Source organism: Anopheles funestus, chromosome 2RL, assembly GCF_943734845.2.
Source record: "Anopheles funestus chromosome 2RL, idAnoFuneDA-416_04, whole genome shotgun sequence".
NCBI lineage: Eukaryota > Metazoa > Arthropoda > Insecta > Diptera > Culicidae > Anopheles > Anopheles funestus.
In genome coordinates this window covers 18,191,000-18,215,615 of record NC_064598.1, presented here as the reverse complement: position 1 = coordinate 18,215,615, position 24,616 = coordinate 18,191,000, and the positions used below count along the sequence as shown (strand labels likewise).

The window sequence follows — 24,616 nt, the reverse complement described above, 5'->3', positions numbered from 1 at the left end:
CAAACCACGGCCCAAATGGATGGAAACACTCGAACTCTGTCTGTGTCTTGTGAAATGATAAAGCATTGTTTCTTTTCTCTATCTCCTGCACGCTTTGCGATCGGTTTTACTGTGGTTCACATGTAAACTGAAACACCTAACAGCGAATGTACATTTTCACAGCAATTAATGTTTAACACGCTTTGCTAATTGCAATAATAATAATATTTTACAATTTACGAAATGTTTCAACTCTATGTTCTAAAATAATATTTTTTTCTTCAAAATGTCGCAGCTGTAATAAGTAAAATAGTATAATAAATTAATGTTAGCCGGTTAATCCTATGCCTATACAACACAATCCAAAGTGTGGTGGTTGGTTTTATCTATATTTCTTTTTTTGGCTTTGTTTCAATGGAGTGCTCGTGTGTGTAATTGTAGTCAAGTGGTGCGGTGTAAACCACCCACCCCTCCGTTAGCTCCGTTTATGGCAAACTGCGTGACTAGAATGTCCGATAAGAGGTCTTTGAAAATTAGCACACACAGCACCGTAAATAAATGTAAGCAAACACCTAAGGGTTCGTTCGAAACGTGCTTAGTACCGAGAGAAGGGATAATTTATTTTCCTCACAAAAAAATAAATTAATCGTAAGATCTGCTCTCGCACTGCTAAATGTTTGAATTATTTTACCAAGCAAGTGCAAAAAAAACAGAAACATAGAAGCTTATTTTTCTCTTTTCCAACCAACAGCACCCTAGCGGCATTGTTGCATTTTGTAGCAGACGAAAAAGCGAATGTTTACTTTTCAACATGCTTACATGCGATTGCTATAATTGTTCGGTTTTATTTCAGCGTTTAGCATGCAGCAGCTGTCGTCCGTTGCCCTAAACTGGATGCCTTCCAGCTCTCCATAATGATCATGAACAGTCAGGCTACAATTCGTAACCTATTTAGTATTAACCTTCTCTCGGCATGGCGTTCAGATCGTCGATTTGAAATGCTTTTTTGGAGTTTCTTTCTTTTCGTACTACTAGACAATAAATGCATAGTGTTGTTTTGTCTTTCACATACAAACACATAATCACACCGAGTTGGTCGAATTGGTTGGGAACACTAAAAAGTGCATTCCACATCACTGAACAGTAGCCGCCAAAGAGGCCCATGTGACTTTGGTCCGCATGGCAGACAACAGTTTGAGGTTGTGAGTTACCTTTGCCTTCGCGTACGGAACCGACAAACACCGCTCGAAAAGATGTATCAAGAAAGGAATAAGACTTCACTGAAGAAAGTGAAGTACAATATGCGCGTGTTCCGTATGGCCCTTTGAAGGTGATCTTTCCGCAATGTGTATTTCACGATTGTTTTCTCTATATTGCAAAGCAGATGCACGTTTTTGCACATGTTTTGAAGTGAGCAGTAAGAGAAGTACAGGAATTATACTTTAAAAGGCTCTCGGTTATTGAATATTGTAAACACAACTACCAAATAATGTCCTCAAAACGAGAAATCTTGATTACTTCGGCAGTAAAACTCTTTCAAAAAGACAGATTAGTTTATAGGTTAGAACTCTTGGGCCAAAGAACTGATCAAGAGGTAACAGTTGAAGTTGAACATAATAGAATACCTCTGACTACTTCCATCGTGTAGTCTTGAAGTCTTCTGGAAGTGTCTTATGGATGGCTTCGTTAATTCTTCAGAAACTCTCCAAAATTAGAAATCGTTTGTTGCGATTAAATTCTGGCTCTAACTCCAAATCCTTTTTTGTTTTACATTCCAAACATTTTCCAAATCTAGACATGGCTTTTGTGTGCTCGGTGGCCATAAACCGTCGAAAGGATATTAAAATTTCCATGTGACATGAAGGAATAAACTGCGCCTGATACAGACAGCTTGCCTGAAATAATCTTTCATTCGATTTAGACACACGTTTGTGTAGAATGCGGGAGATGATTAAATTAAATGCCGTTGACAGTACGTTACACGTGATCGTGTATTACCCTTGAAGGCCAATTTGGGGCACGTGCTATCAAGGAATAAAGCGAGGGAAAGCAAAACCTCGATAAAGGTGACAAACGGATCAAAAACAGTTGGCAGTCCAAAAGTAACACTGCTGTTCCGTTCCATCCACTATTACCTTTCCTACCATGGCCCTTTAAATGTTACTGCAGCCGCAAAGAATGTCACCATCATCCTATTTCCAGTGAGAAGAGAATGGTTTTGACACGAGACCTTACCTGTTTCCGGTGCTTCGCTGGGTTGCACTAGGTTTTCAGCTCCTGAAAAAATCATAGCTTGCGGCGGTGTATCTTTTTTATTATTCACGCCATTTTTGTGCTTCATTTTTTTTTGGTCACGTGGAGTTGCACCCGGGCACGTGGAGGTTTCGTTGAAAAGCAGTACGAACTGCAGGGTAAACACACGATCGTTGGTCTTAGCGAAAGACGTCCCGAAAGCGTTACTTTGACATTTTCATATTCGTTTCGCTGTAGGCTGGCAGGTGTTTCAGTGAGTGTGTGAAACACGGATGGTCGAGATAGGGAAAACATATCGTGACAGACATTTACTGTTTGTTCTGTACCGTAATTTAACTTCTTGCCCATTCTTTATCATGTGTGCAAATTGATCTATTGTTTCACTGTCGTTCGTTGGAGAAGGTTCACTGTGGTTCCCTTTTTGAAAGGTTTCGGTTTGTACGAAAACACTTTCATTGGAGCTTTCACGGGTACGTTGTGGTTCAATGTTACCCCGTGCCTACATGCTTAGCAATTGTCGCGTTTGCGAACGCGACAATCGTAGCACAGTTTTCCCAAAAAATTTTGCGACTTTCGGCGCGACTTCAAGGTTGTTTAAGTTTTCTCGTGCAAGGTTTGTTTATGTTTTCAATCTGGCCGGTAGCGGGAAATTAATTTCGAATTAAATTAAATTAATTTAAACAAAGAAAATTATAATAAATAGTAAATTTATTGTTTTGATGAAGTTGATGAGAAAGGCAAGTTTTTTAAGCCCAGTGACGATGTTTTAAAACAAAGGACCATCAAGAAAGCTCGTGGCAGGATGCTGCTGACTCCTGTGATACAAATAACGGCTGTTGCTAACAGTACCGCAGATTTGTCCGTTTTGTTTTCTTATGTGTTTAACGCTGGAAAATCTTGTTATATTTTTTCCGGTAGCCAGAAAGAATTGTAACAAGATAAATAGGTGAACGAAGATGTGTTTGCCCACCGCGTCATACACCGGGCAAAATAGAATTGGGATAGGCAGCTTCGAGTAGCATAAAGGTAAAAATCTTCGAATACGGGTAATCAAACGTGTATGGCTTTTTTCTCATTTCATGACCGTCGCCGTACCCTCAATATACAGGTATTCATAACCACGATTCCAACACAGCTTCCAAAAGGGATCTAACAGTGTGCTGTGGACTATCTAATATTTTTTAACTCTATTTTTTTTAACTCTAATATTTTTGCTAATTAATTAATTTAATTAATTGCTAATTAATTATTAATTAATTTATATTGTTCAAGCAAGTTCAACATACAAGTAATAAATTCATAAACAATGCAGCCATGTATTTGTCTTCTTCTTCTTCTATTTTCTGAAGCATTTGTCCACGATATGGGATTTTTGTTTTGAATTAACAACGATTCTTCTGTTTTAAAAATAATATTGACATTCACAATAATTATATACAAATCCTGCGTACTTTTAAAAAATAAATAGCACTCGATTTGTTAATTTAATTTACAATATTTAATAACACTCAAAATATTAAATTTTTTAATTTGTATTAGTTTACCTTGGTATTGCCATGTTTACCTTGTTATTACAGAAAACTGTCATGGCGTCAAGTCGCGCTTCGAATCGCGATTTTTCGCTGAAAATACACGTATAGCGACTTTTCACAATTTTTTTTATATGGAGTTTCACAAAATTTTTCTGATTCGCGTTCGCAAACGCGACAATTGCTAAGCGTTTAGAGCCGGGGTTATGTGATTATTGGCCATGTATTACTGTGACTTCTAGCAATCCTTACAAGACTGTAGATAAACGGTGGTGCAAAAGCAGCATATAAATATCTGCATATTGAAGCAAGTGTCCGTGTGTGATTGATTCTCCCCAGCCCTGGGCGAATGACGGCGCGATTAAGATGGTTTTATCTTGAATATTATGTTTACTTGCATGTGTGTTTTATTTGCACAACGTTATCCCTTTTATTGTTTGCATTTGCACGTATTTTAGGAAATTATTTTTCATACTTTAATAAAGATTTAGTTAGTGCGATGGAAACTCCTCAGTAAAAGGTGTCATCATTTCAACATATTTTTTTTTGGGGGGATATTGTTTTCTTTTTATCGCTATTGCCAAGGTCTCTTGTGCATCTTTGGTGCGCGTCCACGAGTGCAGTGTGTTAATGTGTGTTACGCAAAGCCAAGCAAAGGAGAGCAGTAAGTCACTGAGGTGCAGTGCAATTAACCGTGTTTTCCAAGGGGGTGGTGTTGGAACGTCAGTTGGGAAATCAACCGAAATATGTGTGCAGCCGGTATCGTAAGCCTTTTCCACTTGAGCAACGATGAAACAACAAAACAAAAGAGAGCATTCCATCGTTCCCGTTGCCTACGCATTACATCTTTAGACAGCAAGGCATTTTTAACGAGTTTTCCGGATTGGAAGAAATAGATCAGTATTGTGGTTAAAAACTGAATTGTGTTTAGGCAAATACAGAATATAATTCAAATCTGGTTTGAATGTCTCCTGTAGATGGAGTTTAACTTTTGCATTTGGTTCTTTTTGTGTTTGTTTGTGTGTTTGAGTGGGAGCATGTGAAACTGAACACTTCATATTTTGCCACTTTGGTATGTTGGCTAAGTGATTATTTTTTGAATGGCTTTTGTTTTTTTCTTAACCGCTTACCTTGAAAGATAGGACGGATATGATTGCATTTTCCATTCAACGTTGTCTTACATTGCACACCACCAAACACCCTCCAGAAGCTGGGAACGGAAGGGAAATGTAGAGGAAAAGTTGTTCGAGTTTTCCACCCACTAGTGAAATCATTCGAACATCATGCACAGAGAGTACCCTTCAAACTGTATTGGTTAGTGTTACTCACACCGATAAATGACTCACGGCAAAGAAACTGGGGACTCTGGTGAACGTTAATGTGTTTGGGATTTTGTTTTTCGTAGTGTCATCAATATTTTAATCACAAACGCGTCTAGAGTTTATCTAGTTTAAACCATTGCATTTTATGTTGCAATGCACTTGCACGTTACGATACTTCGTCTAAACATCTCGCATACGATTTTGCACCAGCCATACAAAGTAAGGGGAAGCATGAAGTAGTCAACATAGCACGGTGCAACAACGACAAATTCGTAGTATTGTGTAGTGTGATTCGAAGGAAAAAAGTGAATAGAAGCACACGTAGCTTTTGTATTTTGCACCATCGAAACCCGGACGCTGACATAATATGCGGCTTTACATTTGGTAATTTATTTTATTCTATTAATTTATTATGTTTATTTATTATTTACGATAAGATTAAATAATTTATGTGATTTATTTTTATTTATTTTTTATAAAGAACTGTGAGAAGTGGGGAGGAAGTGTAGATTATATGAAGATATAAAAGAGAATCTTCTTATTGTACTGTTAGTAGTCCTCTTATTAGGCGGCCTGGTGGTGTATGTGGTAACGGCGCTGGTATTAAACCACACGACCGGGTCTCTATTCCCATCCGGACCGTACCCACGTACGCATCACTTGACTATCCTGCTATGTGACTAAATGGCCGGCCCCCAAGGCTTTCCTTGAAGTTGTAGTGTCAAGATAAAGGATTCCTCTTACTCTCTAGCATCCGATCTGAGCATCTGAGTATAAACTGTTGGTCAAAACTGTTCGAATGTGTTCAATACACATTTATCGAATTGACTTCATTTACCGTAGAGTTATATTGCAATAAATTTGATGTAACTGACCATAATTCCGTTGGAATTAAATTGAGCAATATATTTTCATTTGCTGAGGTTAGCAATATATCTCATTTTAGTCTTATGAATTGACATGCGTAACAAAAAAAAAAGTATGGATAGTAATGTCCCTTTTTCACGACGAAGGGCGTTAATGAAATGACATTTGACCGACTTTAAAAGTTTGTCGCTAAGGGAGCACACTCTGAAGGGAGCAATGGAAAACTTTTTTTCCCGAACGTATTTTGAAAACATTCGAAAGGAAACTTCCGTGTTCCACTTTTGGTAACGCTGTGACCTTCGCTTTGGATCACCCGGTCACAAACCATTTTGATACTGTTTTACTCCCAATGGGACACCCAATTTTCCTGCCCGTTAAGCCTCTTTCGTCCCGTATCGAAGCGCACAAATGTAGCATAAAATAAGGCCACAGAATTTCGGCCACAGACGATGAACAAGCCCCGTATCGGGTGTAACGTGTGCTTTTTCACTCTCCAGGTCTGGTTTAAGGCCACGCAAGAAGAGCGTGCGGAGCAGGCTTCAATATGTATTAAAAATCAACCTCATTTTCTTTCCTTATATATGTACACTCGCCTATGTAGCCGTTGTGTATTTTGGTGGTTAGGTAAAATGGTTCGATCCAGCCACGGGGCGTTAATCGAAAAACTGAGTAGAAAAAAACGATCAAGATAAACACACGAGAGAATCAATTTTTGGGGGAAAATCCCGCGAGTCACATAGCGCTTTTGCGTTCGTAGTAATTCGGAAGTACCCATGAACGAAGCAAATCAACCTTCAAATTTGAAGAGTGAAACAGCTCCGAACGATGTTATATGAGGAGAAGGACAGACAGGGTTAAGTGTAGATTTTGACCCCGATCGATCGAACTCAATCGGGTCGGGGGTTTATCCTTGTTTCGATTAGATCTTGTGGAAAATTTGGTATCCTAAATGGTTACGTCTGTGCAGCAAATGGACACAAATGTGCGGGCCACAGCAAAGAACGCGCGCTTGTCATAAGGAGGAAACACACGCCATCGAAAGCCCCGCACTTCCTGTGGTTTGTGAACCAGAAATGGATGACGACAATGTGCGGCCACAGGGGGATGTTGCTTTGTTTGTCCCTTATCGGGCCATCGGTGTGTATCCGTTGCCGCGATCTCGGATATCGCCACCCTTTCGCTCCGTTCCATGTCCTTTTTTCCATCCCAAAATGGCCTTCTTTTCTGCCACGTGTGTGTGATGTGGTTGTTAAGGGCAGTCAACTCACAGTCAACTCATACCACTCGACTGTGCATTGATGGTCGGTACGATGGATGTTTAGTTCAATCGTTCCCGCGCGATGGAAGGAAACTTTGTTCGTTCCTACATTTCGGCATATTTGGGAAGTAGTTTTTCGTACTACCACCACGAGGTTTTTTTTACGTGTGGTGCGGGCCTGCTTGATTTAAGGATGTGTTATTAGGTAGCGGTGTGTTTCGGGTGTATAGTGGTTTTTATTGCGTGACAGTAATTAAGTACTGGCATCGACCAACCTCAAGGGAGTGAAACGTTCACGCGAGATGCCTTCCGACGTGTGAATCGGGTGAGCGGTTGAACCGAATAAAACTAATTATCGCAACCATGCGTGGGTGTTGTGTGATGGAATGTGTGTGCTTTAACTGGATTTACTTCGATGACCCCCGTGTGTAACCTAAATGGGAGGAGAAGGACTCAGTGTTGATTTAGCATGCTATCGTCGAATTTTGTTTGGAATAGTGATTGTTCCGTTGTAGCTTTAGATGGTCAAGCTATTTGACACATGCTGGACTTTTTGACTTAAAAATATAATTTGGATTTGCTTAAGAATCTTACAAAACATAATAAAGAAATTTACTTATTTATGTTTGTAGTAAACTGTTAGATCCGTTTTTAAGAATTCGCTTTTATTTGTATATTAACTGTGTTAGATGTGTGTGTTAGATGTTACACGTAGGGAGGCTAGAGTTAGACTGACTCCGCTTGCGCTCTCCTCGTCCTGACAGCGCCGCGCTAGCTGTCTCGTTCGCGCTTGTTTCTCCTTCTCCTTCGATCCTTAACATTCTCCCCCCCGTTGAATCATCCCGAGTGATTCAACATTCGGCGGTATTAGACTCGTTGATCGGAAGGACACATATTTTAGAAATCGATCGTTTAAATTCTCCGTCCTTAGTTTTGATTAATACCACTCTAATATTATCGTCTGCTCCCTTTATGACTTTGATGACTCTTCCTAGACACCACTTTAGCGGAGGAAGATTGTCTTCCTTTACGAGAACCATGGTGCCTACGGTGATATTATCCCGTTGACGGGTCCATTTAGTTTTGGGATGTAATCCGGATAGGTAATCAGTCGACCATCGCTTCCACAAGCGACGTAGAAATTCCTGGGTTAGTTGATACCTATTCAATCGGTTGGTAGGAAGAGTCTCATAGGACGGTTCTGCTAGATTCATTTGTTGTCTATGGATCAGGAAATGGGCAGGGGTTAGTGCTTCAAAATCATTCGGGTCTGATGATAGTGGTGTGAGCGGCCTTGAGTTTAAACACGATTCGATTTGAGTTAGTAGGGTGGTTAGTTCTTCGTACGTTAGGATCGTGTTTCCGATAGTAGGTTTGAGATGAGTCTTGAAAGACTTCACAGCCGCTTCCCATAATCCCCCAAAATTGGGAGAACGCGGAGGTATGAACTTGAAGTCAATTCCATCCTTGGCACAAGAATTTGAAATTGTCTGCTGCCACTGTTGATCCCGAAACTGTTTTGCCAGTTGAACAAGTTCTCGCGATGCTCCAACAAAGTTTTTCGCGTTGTCACATTCGATGAGCTGCGGTCGTCCACGTCGTGACACGAAGCGACGAAGTGCGGTCAGAAAAGCGTTCGTTGAGAGATCAGCAACCAATTCGATGTGTACTGCTTTTACAACCAGACATACAAAAATGGCCACATAACTCTTGATTGGTTGCGCCTTACGATGTGGATATTTGTAAAATATCGGTCCACATAAATCCACACCAGTGCGTAAGAAAGGCATTGTTGGAGTGACGCGTTCTCGAGGTAAATCTCCCATCAGTTGTTCTAAGGTAGAAGGTCGGCAGCGAAAGCATCTTACGCAGGAATGAACAACTCGGCGAGCCAGATTCCTTGCTCGTAACGGCCAAGATTTTTCCCTAATTGAAGAAATCAACAGCTGCGGTCCAGCGTGTAGAAGATTACGGTGGTAATGTTCGGCAATCAGCAGGGTAAGTGGATGACTGGCGGGTAAAATTAGTGGATGTTTTCTGGACTCAGATACGTTGGCATGTCGAAGTCGTCCTCCTACATGAAGCAAGTCATCCTTCAGATAAGGAGTTAAAGCGTTTAAGCGTGAAGTTGGGTTAACTTGTCCGGATTTGGTAAGGCTAATGAATTCGTCAGCGAAACTCTCCCTTTGAGCTATACGTACAAGAACCTTGGTTGCATCGTTGAGTTCTTGCAGGCTTAGGTATGGCTTCAGTTTCTTTTCCTTATTAGCGGGTTTGATGTTATGTAGGTAGCGACGTATCCACGCGACACGTTGTTGTAGTTTGGTGTAAGATGAGCAGAGTAAGAATATTTCGTTCGGCGGTAGAGGTTGGCTGATTAAGGTGACTCGTTCTTCCAGAACATCACTATTAAGTAGAGGATCAGGTGAGCGCGGTTGAGTAGGCCAGAAGTGTGATGATTGGGTTAGCCATTCTGGTCCATCCCACCAGCTATGACAATCCTTTAATTGATCCGGGTTTACTCCTCGTGAGATGTAATCTGCAGGGTTTTGTGTGCCAGGAACATGATGCCAATTTTCTGAAGTCAGATGTTGTATGTCAGAGACTCGATTCGCGATGAAATTCTTCCAGCGGGATGATGGAGATGCTAGCCAGTGTAAAACTATTGTCGAGTCTGACCAAAAGTAGGATGGAATGTCAGAGTGCATTGCGGTCCGCACCTTTTGGTAAAGATGAGCCAGCAAATGCGCGGAGCACAATTCCAATCTGGGCAAACTGAGTTTCCTCTCCTTCTTTGAATTGCCTATTGGAGCCACGCGTGATTTGGATATAAGAAGATGAGATGAGAAACTGTCTGAAACTATTGTACGTACGTAAATGCATGCTCCATAAGCTCGCTCGGAGGCATCACAAAATCCATGCAGCTCGATGCGTTCTGGTTTAGTTGTAGATATTACCCATCTTGGTACTGAAAGATCATGGAGCTGTGCCATATTGTTGCGGATGAGCACCCAACGTTGTTGAAATTCATGTGACAATGGTTCGTCCCAAGTTAGCTGTTCCTTCCACAGTTCTTGCAAGAAGAGTTTGGCTAGCAATATAACCGGTCCAACCATTCCCAAAGGATCAAACAATCGTGTGGTGTCGGACAGTACGCTTCTTTTGGTGACGTAGACTATTTCTTGCCACTGCGGTGCGTCGATTAGAAAGGTGTCATTATTGGTATCCCATTTCAGTCCTAAGGTTTTTATTGGTTTTAGGGTTTCATCAAGCTTCACGATAGTCTGTTCGTCTTGTAAGTTTTTGGGAATATTCTTTAGTAGCTCTGCATCATTCGACGCCCATTTATGAAGCAGAAAACCAGCTGATTCTAGGAGGGAAATTAGTTGAAGACAAAGTATGTTCCCATGTTCCAAATCGTCTACTCCTGTCAGTAGGTCGTCCATGTAAAAATCTCTGTTTAACACTTCTGCAGCGATGGGATATTTTTGTTGACCTTCTTTTGCAAGTTGTTTTAAGCATCGGGTTGCCAGATACGGTGCAGCAGATGTGCCATACGTTACTGTTTTAAGCTGATAAACTCGGGTAGGTTCGTTGAATTCAGCTTTCCACAATATTCGTTGTAACGGACGATCAGATTCATGCATTAGGATTTGCCTATACATTTTTTCGATGTCTGCTATTATGGCATATTTAGACATTCGAAACCTCAGTATAATCGAAATAAGATCATCTTGCACGGTCGGTCCTACCATTAACGTATCATTTAATGATACACCGGTATCAGAAGGACAGGATGCGTCGAAAACTACTCGTAGTTTTGTTGTCAGACTATCAGGACGCAATACACTGTGGTGAGGTAAGAAGTAGGATGGTCTGTCGTCAGATGGCAAATCTATTTCCTCCATATGTCCGAGTTGGATGTATTCGCTTATGAAATCGGCGTAAGCTTGTTTGAGTTCTGGGTTTTTCTGGAATCTGTTTAGAAGCTGGTTTAATCTTTTCTCTGCAGGAGGAAATGAATTACCCAATTTGCAAAGGGTATCAGGTTTAGTGGGTAGTCTGACTACAAATCGACCAGTTGAATTTCGTGTATGGGTGGTAAGAAAATGATCTTCGCAAGTGGTTTCTTCTACTGACATGCCCTTTTGGTTCTGGCAAGATTCTAACTCCCAAAATCTGGCTACTTGGTCTTCAATAGCGCATGCGTGCAAGGCGTGGTAGGTGTCTGTATCTGGAGAATTTACAGTTGTTGGTTGTCCAGCGACCAACCAACCAAGGCTGGTTTTTTGCAGCATTGTTCTGTGGTCTGTGAGTTTGATTAGGCCTTCCTCAATAACCTTGTAAAACAAATCGATCCCCATTAGAACATCGATTTTTCCGGGTTGGAAAAATGTAGGATCCGCTAGCTTTATGTTGGAGGGTAAGTTCCATGAAGTGACGTCGATTTTACTGGAAGGTAGATCGTTTGTTATTTCTGGCAACACATGGCATTTGAGGGTTGAAGTGAAATCAGAGTGGATGGATTGAATGGTTATAGTTACGTGATGGTGAGATAATACGTTTGTTTTTCCAATCCCTCCAATACGATACATTTCACTACGTTTTTCTAATCGTAGGCGTTGAACCAGTCGTTGAGATATGATGTTTAGTTGCGCACCGGAATCCAGCAAAATGCGTACCTGGTGTGGTTGTCCGAATGAATCAAATATTTGCACTATTGCTGTTTGTAGTAAGATATTGGTACGAATTGTTGTTGGTAAGTCTGAAGATTTGCTCATATACACGTGGGAAACAGATGGCGATGGTTCAGCAACCTTTTGGCTGGATACTGGTGATACCTGTGATCGCTGCGTTTCAACTTCCTCGTGTAACATGGTATGATGTCTCATTCCACACACACGGCAAGAGCTGGAACTGCATTGGCTTATCCGATGGTTTGGCGAAAAACAGTTGAAACATAATGACTTGTTTTTCACTATGTCCTTACGCTTGACGACAGGTAAAATTTTGAAAGCTTGGCATACAAAAGGCGAGTGCTTGGATTCGGTACAAAAAACACATTTCGTTGAATCCGTTACTGTTGTATGTACAGTGTGTGTTTTCTTTCCTGCACCTTTTTCGTTCTGCTTTGTGCGGCTTTCTTCCGTAGCGTTGACGAACACTTTTTTCACCGATTGCAACGTTCTGCAATGATTTCTGAGAAACTCGATCAGATCGGCGTATGTGGGTATGTGCGTGCTGTTTCGTGTTAACTCCCACTGTCGCAGCGTGGTTGAATCCAGTAAGGAAGTGAGACGGAAAACCAGAAGCGTACTCCAATTCTCGGGATTTTCTCCCTCGTTCTGGAGCATACGAAGATTTCGTTCGAACTCGTCGATCAAATTGTTCAGCATTTCCGGACACTCTTTTTTGATAGGGGCTATTTCAAACAGCGCATCACAATAAGCCTTGCGTAGTAGGTACTTGTTTTCGTATTTATCTGTAAGAAGCTTCCAGGCTATTGCGTAGTTGGCAGAAGTTATGCTTATGTTTTCAATCGAACGTTTAGCTTCTTTTGTAACTGCAGATTGTAGGTATGTTAGTTTGTCTCGATCGGTTAAATGTTCAGCAGAATCTATTATGGAACAAAATGCATCACGAAATGGTGGCCAATCTCGAATCGATCCATCAAAACTGGGTAGTTTAAGTTCAGGAAGTTTAATTCGACGTGGTTGTGCACTAGATGCTTCTGTACGTTCTGATTTGACCGTTGTTGTCAACGTCTGTAGCTTTTGTTCTACCTTTAGTTTTAAGTCAAATATTTGTTCCTCTATTTCTGCGAAACGTTCTTCTTCTATTTGAACTTCTGCACTATCGGCGGTTTCCAATATAGATGAAAATATTAGTGAAGCATTAGACGAAAGATCCTTTAACCTTTCCGCAAGCAATTTCAAAGCAGATATATCTGAGCACCTTTTGTCGTAGATGTTCTCCACACTTTTCAATTGTCGCAACAGATGGTTAATTTGGCGTTCATTTTTTGATTTTTCAACTACACTTGAAAGAAATCCCTTAAATGATTCCTCATCCGAATCGTTGCCCTCGTCAGGGTTCCGTTTGTCCTTTTCCGCAATTGCAGAAACAGGCACAGTTGTTGGCGTATGCATTAGCGACATTTTAGCGGTTTGAAACACTAGGGTATAACCTCCAAATATTCACTAGTCTTATGTCTGTGTAAGCACTTGGTTAGCACTGGGTACGGGTAAGCGGTAAGATGATGTAACACTTTGTTCGAGTTCGAAATGTCACATCCGGTTCGAAGGACCAATTTTTTATGTAGTAAACTGTTAGATCCGTTTTTAAGAATTCGCTTTTATTTGTATATTACAGGGTTTTACACATGATAAGCTGCGGAGAGCCCACTTTTGGAAATCGCGCAAGCGAATATGAAAGTGCGGAAGGTTGATACGAAAACACCCAATATGTTAGCAAACCGCCCAATATAGATACGAAATCGCGTGCAATTGATATAAAATGTCAGATTGGCGAGGCGGTTTGAATGCTGGGTATATACTTGTCGGTTCGAGAGTTGAAAAATGTAAACAAATATTTTAAAACAATTTTTAATTAAATTACGTAGTTTGTGCATTCTAAAATTGAATAAAAATTAATGTTTAATAATATTACTGTAATATTATCTCACTCCACATGAAATTGTGAACTATAACTGTAAACTGTATTTCAAAAACATGCTAATAATTCAAATTGGAGATTTAAACCAGTGCGTATATACACTCGCATTCAAAAACTGTTCTGACGGGAGAGGTAGATTCGTTAAGGTAGAAAAAATATTTCATATTGGTCTAGCAAGCGAAGCGTCTACAGTGTTACGGATAAATCTTTGGCGAATTTTGTGTGCTTTGTGGATATTTTCAATAAAGCATATCGCGTGTTAGTTTTTGGTGTGTACAATCATCCCCCGAAAGGTACGTATTTGTTTAAAATAGTGCAATAGTTCATTTAAAATAGTGCAAAAGTTTGAAACTCCCGTGCCTTTTCATGTCTTGCAGGCGCTTGGGTACGAAAGCAGTAATTTCTTTGCCGGTGATTTTTTGCTTCTAAAACGTACCGTGTAAGAGTAAAGTAAGTTACAATCGAGCAAAGGGCTGAAGCAAACTAACTCTAACACAAATCGGCTATTTTTCATTTCAGCAAACATGAGTTCTAGCCAAAGCTCGGAGCCAGCTCAAAGTGAAAACGGGGCAGTGCAAGCACCCCGACGTCGTAAGACTACGAGCAATGAGGATAGAGAGCGCGTGGTAACGGCGTATGAAAATGGAGCAACCCATGCTGCCATTAGCCAAATGCTCAATATCAAGCTTGCAACCGTCTACGGTATCGTAAAAAAATACCAAAAAACATTTGAAGCCGAAGCCAAGAAACGTGGTGGCAACAGGGAGAAGTTATTATCGCAGCAAGCCATAAGCGATCTGCAATCCTGGATCAATGACGACTGTACGGTGACGTTGAAATCACTGCAACAAAAATTGATGCAGGAACACGGTGTGCGAGTTTCAACAACGACCATAGCGAGGGAAATAAAAGGCTTCAACTACTCCTTGAAAATGTTGAAGCTAATACCGGAGCGGCGTAACACACCGACGACCATCGAGGATCGCAAAATGTACGCCACTCAATTTTATGACGTGGCGCGCGAAATTCCTGACAGTGGCCTAGTTTACCTGGACGAAGTTGGATTTAATGTCAGCATGCGCACGCTCAAAGGACGATCTCGGAAAGGTACGCCGGCCACCGTCACCGTACCACAGCTAAGGACCAGGAACATCTCCATCATCTGTGCGATGAATAGATACGGTGTGCTGCATTACACCGTACACACTCGGTCCGTGAACCGTGAACTGTTCGTACAGTTCATCGAAGAGCTGAAGAGCACATTGCGTTCCAAAAGTATAAGCAGAACATATCTCGTAATGGATAATGTGGCTTTCCACAAAACGCTAGATGTAAGAATCGCTATCGGAAATGATGAAGACAAACCGTTATATTTACCGCCCTACTCACCTTTTTTAAACCCCATTGAAAATCTTTTCAGCAAATGGAAAAATTTCGTACGACGAACAAATCCTGAAAACGAGGATCAATTAATGGAAGCAATAAGAAATAGCTCGAGCCTGATTACCGCACAGGATTGCGATGGCTACATTTCGAATATGTGGCAATATATGTCCCGCTGTTTGAGAGGCGAGGAAATTTTAGATTAAGTTTTAGATAATATATTAGATAGTAAGATGTTAGGTTTAATGTGTTAATTATTTATCTAGTAAACTGACGACTCTCTTGAAAAGAACAAATGGAATCAATTTTTCTTAACTAACCCATATCGCTTTTCATGTTTGATTTCTGTAGCATGTTTTTGAAATACAGTTTACAGTTATAGTTCACAATTTCATGTGGAGTGAGATAATATTACAGTAATATTATTAAACATTAATTTTTATTCAATTTTAGAATGCACAAACTACGTAATTTAATTAAAAATTGTTTTAAAATATTTGTTTACATTTTTCAACTCTCGAACCGACAAGTATATACCCAGCATTCAAACCGCCTCGCCAATCTGACATTTTATATCAATTGCACGCGATTTCGTATCTATATTGGGCGGTTTGCTAACATATTGGGTGTTTTCGTATCAACCTTCCGCACTTTCATATTCGCTTGCGCGATTTCCAAAAGTGGGCTCTCCGCAGCTTATCATGTGTAAAACCCTGTAACTGTGTTAGATGTGTGTGTTAGATGTTACACGTAGGGAGGCTAGAGTTAGACTGACTCCGCTTGCGCTCTCCTCGTCCTGACAGCGCCGCGCTAGCTGTCTCGTTCGCGCTTGTTTCTCCTTCTCCTTCGATCCTTAACAATGTTCTTATTTGTTTATTATATTTTTATTTAATTTCTACTAATGCACATCTTGAACAAATAAAAAAAAACTGGTTCCGTTAACATTTGCACTCTACCTTTGTTTTAAATAGCACATTTCTGTAACTTGTTTGCTCTAAATTTTTGTATAACTTCATTGCATTTACATGCACAATAAAGTGTATAAATCTCACGTTGGAAGAATAAAGGAAGTTCAGGTATATTTCTACAAATATCAAAATATTCCACACAATTTTCTAGCTGCATGCAACCGATAAGAATTTCTGTAGTAATGTGTTTTTTTGAACTATATTAATCATATATTATTGTCTATATTTTCTCCCCATTTTTGAACAGCGGTGTTCCCGGTGCTGGAGCATCAAACACAGCCGGCGGAGGCGGCGGAGGTGGTGGCGGTGGAGGGGGAGGCGGTGGTGCACGAGGCGGCAGCAGTATGTATTCGGCACGACATTCGGTCAGTTCGTCCTCCGGTGTTCTGATGGTGGGCCCAAACTTCCGCGTTGGCAAAAAGATCGGCTGTGGCAACTTCGGAGAACTCAGGCTGGGTAAGTTCGTTTTTATCTTTAAGTTGGAATCTGTTTTCTAATTTCAATAACATTAACACGATCTTCAATGGCAAAAACTGTTTTGAAGCGTTGTAATTTATTCAGATTTCTCCGTTCGTCGGAGTTTAGGAGAATATTTGACACAGTACAAACTTCGTACCGATTTGTGCGGTGGTCATACCGATCTCGAGAGCAACCTCAGCAGCACATGCCCCTATGTCTGCCTCCAGTCCGGACACAGAAGCGTACAGCTTCGTACTATCTATTGCTAGCGAAACTGGCAAGAAGAGAAGGGGTTGGGGAAAGGAGACAATAGTGCGCACGTAACACTGACGGCGTAATGTCGACATGTTATCGGTACCATTAAAGTTCGCGCCATTGCAGGTAGTTAGATTAGCCAAAAACTCGGTGGCACCTTTATCCGCAGCGACGATGTCTTCACCAATGTTTCCTGCCAGCTCGTTCAGCTCCTGCCACTTACGATTGACGCAGTTGTAACCCTTGTCCACAACGGATCTAGCCACGTTCGTTGGGTTCAAATTGTTACCAATACACCGTTGAACAGCTGATGATGAATCGTTGAATCTCGCTATGATCTGTTCAAATCCTTGTCCAGTTTGGTTTACAAGATTGTTGAGTCCGTTGCGTACTTCTGTTCGGCCATATTCGAGCGTTTGGTTAAGGCGTTCAAAGCTGCGTTCGAGAAACAGACGGCCGAATGTGTTCTGATAGCCGGTCGAGAGCAATCGGACGATGTTGTCCATAACATTGAGTGGTAGCGTTTGAAATCGGGTCACCAGCGATTGGAAAGCATTCGTATAATTCTCCGGTATAGTTGGAATAAACGAAGATTGTGACATGTTGAGGATCTGCTGAGAATATGGTAGAGAACCAATGTTGAGCGACACATTGGATAGATTGTCCGGCAATGGGAAGATCTGGTTGTCGATCGCAATGTATGATCCATTCTGGATGCTCGAACCAAGAATCGAGGGAATGCTCCAAATATCGCGACGACGACGACGTCGGACGACATTGACCGTCAGTCCGTCAACATTGGTACCGTAGTCGTCCAAGGCGGTGTCGGTGTTGATACGATTTCCCAACGCTATCGAAACGTTGGAATTCTGAACTGGGCTAGAAGCGGATGATGTTGATCCACTAGCTGATGACGATAGTGCTGGACGAGGAATATAATAGAACAGTGGATCACACCCATTTTGTGGTGAGATTACCTGAGTGGGAAGAGGGCGGTTATAAGCCATGTAATAAGTTCGATAGGTTAAGTAATAGAAATAGAAGGAGCCCTACCACTAAAGTAAATACTGTAAACAGCACCCGATATAATTCGCCCATTTTTGGTCACGTTTCAATGCAAACTGATCACCTTATGAGATGCGGTCTGTTTTTATATCCAAAAAGGTGGAAGTTGTTTAAACTGCGACAGTTGTTCAAATATTTGTTTTATGCCAGAGAGAGCAATTGAATTTGTGTCGTAAAGAGAGCATCAATTTTAAAAGTCTAGATACGAAGACAAGGATGCTAATGTATTGTTTATTTGATGTTTTTATAATGTAGATCAACAGGCACCTGTTGTAAGGGCTTTTTATCTTTATAATCTGCCATTTAACGCTAGGATCTGTCAGTCTGCTGATTAACATTCTGTTGATTTTGTTGCTCAGAAGCACGTGTTTGACAGTCTGTAATGATGATAGATATATCACCCAGGCTTTCTTTCGCTTGCTCTACAAGGTCACTGGCGCACTGTAACATGTCCACTTTTGCTGTACCAAACTCGTTGTTTGCTTCCATCGTTAACTGCTGTGCGGTGTGTGGCATGAGCAAAGTTTTACGATGAACCTCATGCAGAATCTAACAGCGAAAACGTTCGATTAGAATTGCTATAAGATGCATCACTAGAGAGAGTATAAGTTCACCTTTGATATACATGCGAGTTGGTAATCGTTGTCCGACCAAATAGCATTGGTACCATCTTCCAGACAATTTGCAATTTCGGTTCTGAGATACATTTCGTCCCATTCTATGAGCTTACGGCTCATATTGTAAGCTGCTTCCTGTTGAGCATTTCTTACCCGTTCGAGACGATCCGCGATGCACTCACGGCTACCTTGGAACACCTTCTTTGCAATCGCATCTACAACCTCTTGCCCTTGGGCGCATTTTAATACTGCCGCGTCTAGTGTCAGCAGTCTTTGATTAAGCTCGATACCGAAAGCGATCCTAATACGATCGAGCATCGCCGCAACATCTTCGGCATAGGCTTCTAGATCGCCGAGCTGGTTGATAAGTACACTTAATTTGTCTTGTCGACTATCATTTGCCGCACGGTAGTATGCTTCCAGAATGGTTTCTATCCATACATCGGGTGAGAATGTGCCATCCGATATGGATCTAATTTCGTTGGTCGCTTCTTCCTGGAGGGTGGCGAAGACATGATCATACTTCAAAGGAAGTTCACGGGCGTAGTTAACTTCCACGTTCGAAATATTCGTCCCACCATCCACACCGACTGTGGAGCTGTTTTCACGATTACCAAGCGATATCTGTAATCCATTGGCGGATTGACTAACGATAGATGAAACGGCATCGGATGGAGATGTTGTAGTCGTTGTTGTCTGGAGAGCCGTTAGTACACCTGTCATGGGCCATAGAAACCACCAACCGAAGCCGAATGAATATCTTGGATACTGGCAGTGGAGTAGAGAAGAGTTACGAAAGATGTACAGTACAGAAATATGCTATTACTTACTTGAAGCAAAATTACCAGTATCACCAGCTGAGAAGCACTCAAAGATGTCATCCTGTCGCGGAGGGCGATTAAATGTACTCCACTGTACGCTTTCTCCGACGTATCTCTAAGTGATGAACTGCTCGACATAAGCGATGGCTTAAATAGTTCTTCATCTACATACATGGAGAGCATACTTTTGAACCCTTATGTCAACACGGTTTGTGTCATCTTGGCGAATAGGAAATGTTGCTTGCACAAGTGCCTAGAGAAACTCACCCGTGTCCGTGTTTACCATCCTTCTATGCTGTTACACTCGGTCATGGTCGCAAGTTGGTGAAGGGGTGTTGGTAAAAAAGGGGATACCTATTGTTGAAGGTCAAACCTCTACAAAACCGCCGCACATATGGTGGCGGTTGCTTCTTCGCATTTGGTGCAACATGATTTGCGCTCATCTCCAGTTGTTTATTGATTCTGTCGGCTACGGGTAAACTGCACTTTGCCAACCGGACGCAGACGTCAGACAGGCGTATGGGACGGAATGCATAATGAGCTTTGTGCTGGATACTAGTCATCCGTGGTGAAGTTTGAGACCGATGCATATGGTGCGAAAGCCTGTACGCGGCCACCGTATGTGTCATGTAGATTATTCTGTTTTGCTAGTTTTGTAGTTGTTTGCAGGGGATAGCTTGAAGAACGTACTGCTATGCCAGCTTTGTGTTCTACGACAGTGAGAATTGAAAATTGTTTTTCTTTATTTTATATTTTTGGATCTTGAAATGTTTTTTTATATTATTCATTTGTCCAACTACGTAAGCCCAATTTTTATTCCCTTGCTTAAATATCTTTCCTGCATAATTTTTGTTTGGTTACACGGAAGTTTAAATAACACCCATAATAACGATACATATTTGATTTAGATTAAGATTCTTTCAACACCTTGTCGCCCCCGTAATCACAGCCTTCCTTCGATGGTAAGGTTTGGATTGGAAAAAAAACCCTGCCTTATACACACGTTCTTGTACATTGTGCTCTAATCGGTCGGAATTGAAGGATACCATTGCCTGAATGAGGGTGGTGAACATTACTGACTTTTGAGGTGTGAGTTGAAAATCCTAACACACCTCTACCCTTCATCCTTCAAATGACCTTTTACCTCTTGATCGTGGTATCATGCAAAACATTGCTTCCGAGCTCTAACGTTCTATATCGATGGTGATGAATTTAAGAAACCACCAGCCCAAAAGTCGTGAACACCTTTCCCAATTCTTGAGCGCGTGGGTCGATGGTCAAGTGGTTATTCTTCTGGTTTTTGATAAGGATCATGAACCATTTTTTTTCGACTCTGCTGTTGTTGCTAGTTATTGTTTCCGTTTCGTTTTTTTTTTGTTTCCTTGTGGAGGACGTACGTTAGGCTGAGGGTGCTACCACCATTTTCGGCAACAATCTATTGCGAGTGACGTGATAAGGGTCTATAAACCGTTCTGAATAGTATTCGTGTACCGATGTGACTAAACCCGGACTGCTTACTGGAGCCAGAGTGTGCAATGAGAAATATTTTTATCATGCAAACTATTTCAATTTCTGAAAAGCTCAATTGTTACTAACTTTAAGTTTATTTGATTGTTTTATAGCAGTGTGGGAATGTTATTCCCTTAGGACTCTATCCACTTATGTTTTACTAATATTGCACGTTCAGTACTTTAATATGTGATGACTATTCGGGTTTAACAGAAGTGTTTTTTTAAACATTCACCAACAGTTCGCTGCCACACAAATAGAAATATTTATCCTCTTCCGATCGATCGTGTACCATTGGTCGGGAAATCCCATAAGAAGAAAAGGACAATTCCATTCTCATAAACTTTGATTCTCATAAACTGGCGTGCGGCTGCCAGCGTTAAAACCGGGATATATTTCGTGATACCGACAGTTTTCTCTGGTGGCTGAGAAGGGGGTTCCATGGTAGATGCTCTTAGTTGATGTAATCCCATCGCAATCAAATGGAAGCGTTATTTTACCCCCGCACAGGAGACTACCGGGGCATTTCGGTTTTCTCATTCGTTTGTTACTGTGAACTGTTGGCTCGGCTGCACAGTGGCTAAAGAGATATGGACCTAGTGGATATTTTAATTTTTTTTTTCTAGCTGATTTAAAGCTACACAATAGCGTTTAGTTTTCAAACAAACGATGTAAAAAAGACAATATATTTAACTTTATGATCTTTCAATCGAGAAGTATTAAACAAAAGCAATCATATTTCAGATCCAATCTCATGAGACATAACAAACATTCTGGAGAATTAACTGTTCCTGTACTTAAAATAAAAAAAAACCTCTATAAGAAAATGCTAACTTCATATACATTACCGATATCGCAATTTCAATATTTTTGTGCCTCCCTAGTACCACTGTGCAGAGCAGGATTATAGAAGACCGACAAAGTGAGCCCTTGAAAGCTCGACAGTACTAAGTCTTTTATACTTGTATTTGATTTTCGATTTTATACCGATATATTTTTACTGATTTTCTTATTGTAAGTTGAAGGAAATTTGGCAAAGGAAATGTAAGCTTGTTACTAATGGTTTAAAAAGTAAAATAGAAGGTGCCCACACTAAAGCAAATAAGGAAATGATTGACACAATTGACTTTCCCGAGTCAAAAATCTTAATACACAAATTGAAAGCTAGGGTTAAGTTGTTAACTTTACATGTTGTAATGTGTATTAACAAGAGTGTTCCATAAAATGCAACATGTGTCGCACAGTGCTATCGATTGTGGAATAATATATTCAAGCACACACAGAAACTTACCCAATAATGGAAAATCGAGAAATTGTGTTCTTTCGTCACACCACACACTTTAATGTAGGTGGAAATTGAACGTAGAATTTTCTCATTAGAATAAAAGTATCATTCGCTTCTTCCGCCAAAGAATCCGCTTCAAAAAACTACGTAGAAAGTTTACGTTTCTTTTGCTTGGTGGTGGCTAGTGTAACCACGCCACGGTGAGAGAGCGGCTGATTTGCATTTATAATCGATGGAAATGGGTTTCCACGGGATTTATTGGGCCACTGTTTTCCGCTCCAGAAAAGCACCCACACACACACTCACCGTTTACTACTGTGCTCGATGTCCTCGGTATGGGAAAAGGAAAAACTTGGAACGACGCTGAGCGGCGTCGTGTAAAGTACACGCGTTGCTTTTCGCGTTAAGAACCGATGAACACACTTTGGCTGGATGATGGAGCAAGTAACATATAGACGAACAGCGTCAAGGTTTGGCAAAGCTATCCGATTTAGTTGTAAGACGTAAATTCGGTTAGTACACGGAGTGAGTCATGCAGATTGAGAATGCAAGCGAACAAGATTTGGTCGCCTAGAGAGAGAACCATTACCAAATATCACAGGCATAAACTTTTGGATCATAATTACTAGGGGCAGTTTTGCTTCCCTTCTTCGAACCGATTCGTTCTCAAGGTGATTTTGAAGGTTGTGCCTGCCTGCTGAGTAGGTCGGCGGCTAGTCCAAGCGGAAACAGTCACACTGTTGGATATCGTGTTGGGGGTGGATTAAAACTGAAACTATGTTGCTCATTGATGGCGCACTCTGATAGTGCTGGGAAATGGAAAGGGCGAGGGAAGGGAAAGGGAATCATCTATTGTAATTGTTTGTACCTTTGTTTTTATCATCGTCTTACAGAGCCATGTTCTACAGACTGTATAGAAAACCTTGTACTAAGATTATTCACGCACTCTCGCTCGCTGTTGGTCTGGTGTTGCCTGATGGCGGTTTGACTTTTAACACGTGGCTTTTCTTATATTTTTGTTGTTAACGACTTTCATTGACTGCAGACCTTCACTCTGCAAGAAAATATCAGTACTAAAATCTCCAATTTCTTCTTCTTGGCGATGAAGTGCTCATGAAGTCTTATATGAAATGGTTCTATTAGGCTTTTTTGTAACACATCTCTTCAAAGATTGATCAATTACGAAGTTGTGGGTAGGTCCGGATGAATTCCGATCCTCTTCCTTCGGTGTAATAGACCAAGCACTGAGCCATTGGATCATCTGGACCGTTCTCATCGGTACGAACACTTGACCTAACATGAAGCCAAAAGCTTTTCGAAAAATAGCAACGATTCATTGCCATTGTTTTTTTTTGTATAACAAAATCCGGATGCATGTGGTTTTATGTATCATACTAGTAACGTGGAATGTGAAAAAAGCCAAACAAAAACCGATAAAGCTTCCAAGAGCGTGCTTTATACCGCACCGGTGTGTGGTGCGAAATAGCTAACCTAATTTTGTGTCAGCAGCAAACGGCGAGAAGAGCGTGTACTGTGTGTTGTGTGAAAGATGATGATATATGCATTACTCCGTACTTGAAGGGCTTTCTTCATGGGTGATGATAAATTCTGTAGTTGAGAACCGGATGTGAAAGGCAACACACCAGTGGGGAGATGCATTAAAAGCACAATAGGCGTGTGGTAGGAGAGCGGTGTGTCCAGCATTGCCATTTTCCATATTTACCGTTTACAGGTCTGTGCCCAAGTCCTACACCACTGCAAACTATCCTGGAACCATTAAAATTTTGCGAAACGGTATGAGAAGCTGGTTTGCTGAAGAGTGGCTATAGTCCACTCCGATCAACAATGTGCGTGTGTGTGTTTGTGGTGGGGATTGGTATGAGTTGAACTTTGTAGAGATGTGTATTTGTGTATAATTGCACATATCTTCGAGGAGGCGGAGGTGCAGTGCCTTCTGGCGCATTGGAAACGTTTATGCAAAACTGAAGGAAAAGGTATGCTGTCACTTATCTAGACTTGATGATGAGAAGCCTCAGCACTGTATAGGGTGTGTATGGTGCTTTATGATGCATTTCATAGTTCCCGTTCGTTTAATGAATGTTGAAAAGTTCTATTCCCTAACGCGCTCTGTAAGAAGTTGGTTTGAAATTTAATTTTCTACCTGTAGAGATTGAGGATGAAAAAGCGGACGGGAATAGATTGTTGAAGTTAGTTGAGGTATGTTAGTTTCCTAACAGTTTGACCAATCAAAAGTTCTGCAACACAAGCCACAGTTTAGAGAGAAATAAATTAGAATAAGAATTCCTCTTCAGATGTAGCGTTTTGAGGTTTAATTTCTGTCCGTTTCTTAATAACTCTGGTAAAATTGAAT

The 24,616-nt window shown here is 41.0% G+C and overlaps 4 protein-coding genes across 27 annotated transcripts in view; 2 read left to right on the top strand and 2 right to left on the bottom strand.

Moving 5' to 3' along the window:
* Positions 1-24,616, top strand: part of LOC125762476 (casein kinase I) — an 84,482-nt gene that overhangs the window by 24,104 nt on the left and 35,762 nt on the right. For 20 of the 22 annotated variants that reach the window (XM_049424604.1, XM_049424600.1, XM_049424603.1 and 17 more), the window contains one exon: positions 16,482-16,690. In XM_049424604.1, the coding sequence (XP_049280561.1) occupies positions 16,482-16,690 (209 nt within the window). Of the gene's footprint in view, positions 1-5,166; positions 5,468-16,481; positions 16,691-24,616 lie in introns of all 22 variants that reach the window. The other 2 variants (XM_049424614.1, XM_049424612.1) reach the window with 2 other exon arrangements.
* LOC125762482 (uncharacterized) lies at positions 14,172-15,606 on the top strand. Of its 2 annotated transcripts, none has more exons than XM_049424629.1 (2): positions 14,172-14,333; positions 14,403-15,606. In XM_049424629.1, exon 2 carries the CDS (start codon positions 14,408-14,410, stop codon positions 15,470-15,472), a length of 1,065 nt encoding a protein of 354 aa, XP_049280586.1. In that variant the 5' UTR covers positions 14,172-14,333; positions 14,403-14,407; the 3' UTR covers positions 15,473-15,606. The 2 variants fall into 2 exon arrangements, with proteins under 2 accessions (XP_049280586.1, XP_049280587.1); XM_049424630.1 differs by having other exon boundaries at positions 14,172-15,214; positions 15,304-15,391.
* On the bottom strand, positions 16,754-18,119 carry LOC125762479 (uncharacterized). The gene is made up of 2 exons (XM_049424626.1): positions 18,002-18,119; positions 16,754-17,925 (listed from the first exon to the last, which is right to left on the bottom strand). The coding sequence occupies exons 1-2, from the start codon at positions 18,044-18,046 to the stop codon at positions 16,816-16,818; spliced, it is 1,155 nt and encodes a 384-aa protein (XP_049280583.1). The 5' UTR covers positions 18,047-18,119; the 3' UTR covers positions 16,754-16,815.
* On the bottom strand, positions 18,217-21,303 carry LOC125762478 (uncharacterized). Of its 2 annotated transcripts, none has more exons than XM_049424624.1 (3): positions 19,461-21,303; positions 18,628-19,398; positions 18,217-18,562 (listed from the first exon to the last, which is right to left on the bottom strand). In XM_049424624.1, exons 1-3 carry the CDS (start codon positions 19,632-19,634, stop codon positions 18,323-18,325), a joined length of 1,185 nt encoding a protein of 394 aa, XP_049280581.1. In that variant the 5' UTR covers positions 19,635-21,303; the 3' UTR covers positions 18,217-18,322. The 2 variants fall into 2 exon arrangements, with proteins under 2 accessions (XP_049280581.1, XP_049280582.1); XM_049424625.1 differs by having other exon boundaries at positions 19,476-21,303.

What these genes read in the sequence shown, in the direction of transcription:
- LOC125762482 (XM_049424629.1), top strand. Translation starts at nt 14,408, where the DNA reads ATGAGTTCTAGCCAAAGCTCGGAGCCAGCTCAAAGTGAAAACGGGGCA.
- LOC125762478 (XM_049424624.1), bottom strand. Translation starts at nt 19,634, where the DNA reads ATGCTCTCCATGTATGTAGATGAAGAACTATTTAAGCCATCGCTTATG. An exon ending in TACTGGTAATTTTGCTTCAA is followed by an intron (nt 19,399 to 19,460) that starts GTAAGTAATAGC and finishes CTCCACTGCCAG; the next exon opens with TATCCAAGATATTCATTCGG. An exon ending in AACTCGCATGTATATCAAAG is followed by an intron (nt 18,563 to 18,627) that starts GTGAACTTATAC and finishes TTTCGCTGTTAG; the next exon opens with ATTCTGCATGAGGTTCATCG.
- LOC125762479 (XM_049424626.1), bottom strand. Translation starts at nt 18,046, where the DNA reads ATGGGCGAATTATATCGGGTGCTGTTTACAGTATTTACTTTAGTG. An exon ending in TTACAGTATTTACTTTAGTG is followed by an intron (nt 17,926 to 18,001) that starts GTAGGGCTCCTT and finishes CTTCCCACTCAG; the next exon opens with GTAATCTCACCACAAAATGG.